The sequence below is a fragment of the Panthera onca genome, chromosome C2 (genome assembly GCF_046562875.1).
Source record: "Panthera onca isolate mPanOnc1 chromosome C2, mPanOnc1 haplotype 2, whole genome shotgun sequence".
Classification (NCBI taxonomy): Eukaryota; Metazoa; Chordata; class Mammalia; order Carnivora; family Felidae; genus Panthera; species Panthera onca.
The window spans coordinates 10,680,070-10,686,610 of record NC_138347.1 but is presented as its reverse complement, the minus strand read 5'-3'; the positions used below and the strand labels follow the sequence as shown (position 1 = coordinate 10,686,610).

Below are 6,541 nucleotides of genomic sequence, written 5' to 3'. Positions count from 1 at the left end.
CTTTTAGTGATAACAGAGCCCTCTATAGATGTGATCGACTAACGTGTCTCAGGACAGTGTCAAAGCCATTAAGAGCCGTATGACTCAAATCAGTCTTGAGTTGGGCTCCCTGCTCCACCGCACTTAGACTGGGCCATCCTGGGCCATCCTGGGCCATCCTGGGCACCAGCCTCCTCTCTGTAACCCACATGATTTAGCCTAGCTCATAGTGAACTTACCACGTAATTTTCCTCCTAACTTCCTTTTCTTCGGGAGAAGGTGTCCAGTTTGTGATTCCAGGAAGTTCCTGACCCAGGGAATGCCACAGCTCCCATCTTTCGAATCTTGTATTCGAAACCCCAACACCCACAGCTCCCCAAGCCCTAACACACAACTCAGGCTAAAGCACTGGCCGGGGGCTTGGAAAATCTAGGAGCATCTGCAAGATAGACTCTTAGAGAGTCTTTCAGGGACCAGAGAGGTAAAGGATCTAGCCTTTCCACAGTGCAAGGATGCTGTACTTGTCATACCTGAGGGGGGGGCGGGCTCCCTCATGCACAACAGAGCCCATCTCTGATCAAAGTGCCTCGACGGACTCTTCCTTCTCTATAGGGGCCTCTGGAACTTCTCAGGAGGGTCCTGCAAAATTGGAAAGGTGTCTCCCTGTCTTCTTGCTTTCTGGGTTTACCACCTTTGTTCGGGGACACTGAGGCGGAACATGGGCATCTGCATTGGATATCAGCTGAGGAACTTAACCCTGGGCTCCCTGGGGGAGAGTGGAGATTGGGTACTCGGGTGCCCAGGGTGTGGTGTTGGGGGTGTGTGTGATTTAAATGGCTCTTGAACTTGATGCTGTTAAAGAAAACACCCAAGCTGCCAGGAGAACCGGGATCTTTTCACTGAAATTCACAAGGGCAACGGGAAAGGCTGTCATTGGCCAGGCTCCCAGGCCACCTGAACGCGGGGAGAGGATGGGGTGCAAACCCCGCCCAAGCCCCAGGGGGACGGAGTTGGCACCGATGACTACTGGTCAGTCCCTGGACGGCGGGCCAGGCATTTCAAAGGGTGTGGGAGCTAAGAGGCCCTCCCCAGCCGCGCTCTCTATCTCGGTGGCCCGCGCCTCCAGCGAAGCCGGGTAGGAATTGGAGTCTGGGTGGGAAGCAGACTTGAATCTGGGAGAAACAGTTGCGGTGGAGGAAGATAACAGAAAGCTTAAATCCGGGACGAGGGGCGCAGTGTCTTGAGGTCGAGCCCGTTTTGCGCCACCCGAGCCCAGAGCGAGGCGTCCCTTTGGAAGGGGTGCAGCGGCCCCTCCGGCACCGACCTCCTCGCCCAGGGCCCCTTGCCCCATCAGCAGTGTCAAGGAAGGGTCCCCAGCGGAGGACAGGGATCTGCGGCCATGGCCGAGGCAGCGGAGCTGGAGGGAGGGCCCCCAGGCCCCCAGGGGCCGCCCGAGGCCCCAGCGCCTGTGGCGGAGAGACCCGGTGAGCCGGAGGCCGCGGGAGGGGAGGCGGAGCGGGAGGAGGCCAGCGAGGGCGCCGCGGAGGCGCCGAGGGGCGAGGGGGCGGGCGCAGCCGCGACGGCCGCGGTGAACCGGGCAGAAAGCCCCGACCGGGACGGAGGGCGCGCGGGCGAGCGTGAGCCCGGCGCGGACGGTGGCCCGGCGGCCGAGACGCGGGGCGCGAGGGCGGCGCAGGGGGAGGCGGAGGCCGAGGAGGGCGCCCCGGGGTGCGCCGACGGCCCCCAGGGAGAGGAGGGGGCGAGCGGCGGGGAGCAGGCGGAGGACGCGAGCCCCGGGCGCGGCGCGCAGGGGGAGGCCGCGACGGAGGTTCAGGGGGAGCCCGGGGAGCCCGAGGCCCCCGGGGCGGAGGAGAAAGCGGAGCGAGGGCCGGGGGAACCGGGAGGCAGCGCTCCGGGGGCGCAGGGGCCCAGCATGGACGCAGCGGGGCAGGCGGGAGGGGCGCACGGGACCCAGGGTGAACCCCGGGACGGAGGGGACCGCAGCCCCCAGCCCCAGGCCGAGGCCACGGAGGCCGCGGCGGCGGAGATTGGCGGGTGCGGCCCCGGGGAGCTGGCGGGGGAGCCTCGGGATGCAGCGGCGGGGCCTGCCGACGAGGCGGGGGCCCCGGGGACAGGGGAGTCGGAGGAAGCGGCCCCCGGGGACGCGAGGGCGGAAGCCGTCGGAGAAGGGGACCAGGGTGGACCCCAGGAGGAGATGGAGGAGGCAGAGGAGGAGAGGCGAGAGGGCAGCCCGGAATGGCCGGGCGAGGAGGAGCCCCCAGACAGCAGCAGCGCGCATCCAGAGGCGGCCGCGCCGACCGGGGCCCCGGAGCCGGAGGCCGAGCTCAGCAACCACCTGGCGGAGGAGAGCAGCGTCGAGGGCGCGGACGAGACCGCGCGGGTGAACGGCCGCGGGGAGGACGGCGAGGCGTCCGAAGAGGGGGCCCCGAGACAGGAGCACGACATCACCCTCTTCGTGAAGGTAAGTTGAGCTTTCCCCAGCTCTTAGCACGCCCCCTCCCATTTTTGGTCTTGGTCTTCCAGGGGTCCCCAGTGTCAAGAGGGTCACTTCCATTCCTAGGAGGGAGGCAGGACATCCTGGGTGTTTTGGGAGAGTTTTAAGGAGCGTTTCAGCGAGACACGATGGTTTGGAAACGAAGAGGTTGGGTGGAGGCAGTCGGGGGAAGTGGGGGGATGCAGGGCCAGCACCCCACTGTCCTTTGCTCTGAAAATCCAAACTGGCCCTTCTCCTCCGGAGGTTACTGAAGAATTAACTTAAAGAAGAAAAAAAGCGACACACCCTACTGATGTTCAGAGCAGTTGACGCCAAAGAAAGCTTAATACTTGAAGAGGGGGGAAAATGCAAACAGGTTGTAATGCGAGAAGTATCCCCAGGACTCCGATTTCAGAGGCCCAGGGCTGGCCAGGGTTTTCAGCCCCCCAAAAGTATCCCTCTTTGGTGGGTAGAATCGATGAGGTCTATTTGGAAGGAAAGTGGAAATTTATGACGTATTAGGGTGTTTAATGAGCATTTTAATGTTTATTCTGGACGTTTACAAGATGCTGGTGGCTTGAACACTATCTGCCTTTATGTCGTATTTCAAACTTACTTCAAATGTGAGGAGAACAGTGAATTTGTTAGGGACTCTGTAGGGCACGACTGAGTACGTTTTGAGGTTTGAGTTTAAACAGGCATTTCTACAAGGCATCAAAAATGAGAGGCGAGGTCCAGTGGTAGCCACCCCCACCCCCTGCCCCCTGCCCCCCACATGGGGATCTTGGTTAAAAAAGCCCTGTTCTGAAGACCTGTGGCCAGACCAGGAAAGCAGCAGATAATAAGGCCAAGAATGTGCATTGCATGTTGAATCATAATCCTTCCAGAATACTTTCAGGCTTATAGAAGCCAGTTAGGACCTAAAGCTCCTTGCGGGGAATGTAAGCAAATTCTAATAAGCAAAAGGAGAAATGTTTCCAAAGTGATTAACATCAGAATTTCAAGAATTGTTTGGGTGGCAAGGGGGTTAGGGAGGAGAGGGCATGTATTTCTTCACTAGTGGGAAAGGGCTGTTACAGAGCTTTTTTGAAAACCCTGGGGCCTTTTAAGATTATGCGTTGGGATAGAACCTAAGGGCACAGCCCCTCCAAAGGGCCTCTGGGAGCTAGAAGTTTGTAGGGAAGGGGAAGGAGAAGGAGGGGGAAGGGGGAGGGGAAGAGCCAAATGCCCTGCCTGTGGTGTGTGCCCCAAATCTGCTCTTGATCTGAAAAATTCCCATTGCTCTGGTCTCATGGCCACCTGATTCCAGCACATCTTTCCAGCCTCTTGTTACAGTTCGGAAAAACAGTAACACCTTCCTACCTTGTCCTGCTTCCATTCTCCACTGTCTCCAACCTAGGCCCTTGGTGACAGCCAGTGAGCTACACGTTGTTTCAACGTGTAAAATTCTTCAGTTGTTTATTGCAGAATTTCAGATAAGTCCACACCCCTTAGCCCGGCCACAAGGTCAGTCCCTCATGATGTTATTCTTGCCTCTTTGGTGTTGTCTGGATGTCTCCCCCCCCCCCCCCCCGCCCCCCTTTGTTACCGATGGTACCACTATGGCAGCCATATTGAACGAGTTACCTTTCCTTGAGCGAAACACATTCTTTCCTGCCCGGAGATTTTGCAGGTGCTGTACCTTCTGCCTGAATCAAGTTTTTTCCATCTCGACTCTCTCCCTGCCCCCTGCGGGGTGTCTGGATTCATCATGGGGAATCATCTCCTCTGGGGAGCCTTTTCCAACCCCAGTCTGGGTTGGGTGTCCCTCTGTTGAAAGTCCACTCACGTCCTGTGTGTTTCACCTCTTCCCTTGACTGTGTGAAATTCATCTTCTCCCCTCCATGTGGAGCACAGGTCTGGAACACGATGAAGATTTGAATGGGTGCCTGTGTGCACGACAGCCACGGTTACCATGGTAATCAATAGCATGGACCCACAGCCAGGGGATCAAATCCTGGCTCTGCTGCTCCCTTGCAGTGTGACCTTGGGCAAGCTACTTAACTTGTCTAAGCCTTTACTGCTTATGGATAAAGTGGGGATAATAATAGTACCTACCGGTGAGGTTGTTCAAGAATTAGATTATGTAAAGCACTTAGAATAGTACCATGGCTTGAGATAAGCATGGTGCAAACCTGTGTTCTTATGGTTATATCTGCTTAGCTTCCACAAACTTCTATTGCTTTTGCACAGAAATGGTCCCCTGTCCATTTCATCCCTGCCCTCCTTTTTTTCTTTAAAGGAAAAATCTCTCTAGATACCTAATTACCTCCATTCTCTGGGGACAGGAATGTTATGGAAAGTAAAAATACATTTTTCTTCTCAGATCCTGCTCGGGAGGCAAGGGGCTTTTTTTTTTTTTTTTTTTTTTTTTTAATATATATTTGTTTATTTATTTTTTTGAGAGAGAGTGAGTGCGTGAGCAGGGGAGGGGCAGAGCCCCATATGGGCTATCCAGACTGTTTTATTCTGACATGATCATCTTGGTGATCATTTGTGCCCCCCCCTTTTTTTTCTTAAAGAAACAGATCTCCAGGGGAGCCTGAGTGGCTTAGTTGGCTTAGTTGGCTAAGCATGCGACTCTTGATCTCAGCTTAGGTCTTGATCTCAGGGTCGTGAGTTCAAGCCCCACACTGGGCTCTGTGCTGGGTGTGAAGCCTACTTAAAAAAAACAAAAACAAAAAAGGGTAAGAAAACAGATCTCCAACTAGGGAGATGGGTTTTTAAGCAACTACTTTTTGATGGAACTTGAGGGTCACTTCAGATGTGCCTCATAGGATTGTTAAGGCATCCCCTTTAATTTTTCCACCTTCAAATCATTCTACTTAAAAACAAAAAAAGACCCCAAAGTAGAAATCAAGCAAAAACCTTTCATTTATTTATTTTAAAAAATATTTTAAAATTTATTTAGAGAGAGAGAGTGTGTGTGTGCACGTGAGCAGAGGAGGGGCAGAGAGAGAGAGAGAAAGAGAGAGAGGGAACTCCAAGCAGGCTCCATGCTGTTGGTGCAGGCCCTGACCCAGGGCTTGATCCCATGAACCGGATCATGACCTGAGCTGAAACCAAGAGTCCAACACTTAACCAACGGAGCCACCCAGGGGCCCCGAGCAAAAACCTCTTAGACGCTTGTATCTTTTGAGTTTGCTAATTCTTAACTTTTGATTTAAAATCCTTAAATTAGTTCAAAATAGAATTTCTTTGCCAGCTTTAGCTTTCTTTGGGCTTCTTCTCTGGGCTCTACTCCATAATCGACATCTGACCTTCTGGGTTTTGTAAACATGTCAAGTTTTTCTGTGCCATTACTGGAGTGCAGAATTCACAGATTTGTTTTTTCAGGGAGAGTACTGCAAGCATTTCAAACATCTCCTGACGGCCTGGCCAACACCGTCATCATTAATTGGCCCATATTTTATTTGTGATTTTTAACTTTTGCTTTTCCCCCTGTTTTTTAAAATACATACATTGGTTGCAAACATACCACAAAGTAATGACATATGACCCAGTGACATGTGCTAATAAAATCTGCTTCTACTTTTAACCACCCGGTGGTTTATAATCTCCATCTTTGTGAAAATTCTCACCCTACTAATTTGCCATTTTGTTTTATTCCGTAAGTATGCAAGTACGTATTCTTGTAAAAGAGCCAAAATCGTATAGAACAGGCCCAGGAAAGCTTCCTTGAATTATTGTATGGGAAATTAATTTCTGATCATGCTAATTCTTTTATTTTATTTACAAAGAAGTGTTAATTATTTGTCATCAAATTATAAGGTAACCCTGCAGTGTATTTAGTAAGAAAGAGTCATTTCTTCTTCACTCATAACAAAGGGTAACAACATAATAACATACCAACAGAACAATAACAAACGACAAACAAAATACTGACAACAAAGGATAAAGTAGGGACTTCACCAGCTGTGGGGACTTAGTCGCTAAGGAAGTCTTGCTTACAGATTTGGGGCTTCTAATCCAGCGTGTGTACTTTGAGGCAGGGTCTAGGCGTAGGACAATCTGAGTTATAGATTTCCT

General features: G+C 52.7%; 1 protein-coding gene across 2 annotated transcripts in view; it reads left to right on the top strand.

Moving 5' to 3' along the window:
• The first annotated feature begins 997 nt into the window (after nt 1–997).
• Nucleotides 998–6,541, top strand: part of CLIC6 (chloride intracellular channel 6) — a 43,672-nt gene continuing 38,128 nt past the window's right edge. The window contains exon 1 of one of the 2 annotated variants that reach the window (XM_060640452.3): nt 998–2,461. In XM_060640452.3, the coding sequence (XP_060496435.3) occupies nt 1,379–2,461 (1,083 nt within the window). In that variant the 5' untranslated portion in view covers nt 998–1,378. The remainder of the gene's footprint in view (nt 2,462–6,541) is intronic. The other variant, XM_060640451.3, reaches the window with a different exon arrangement.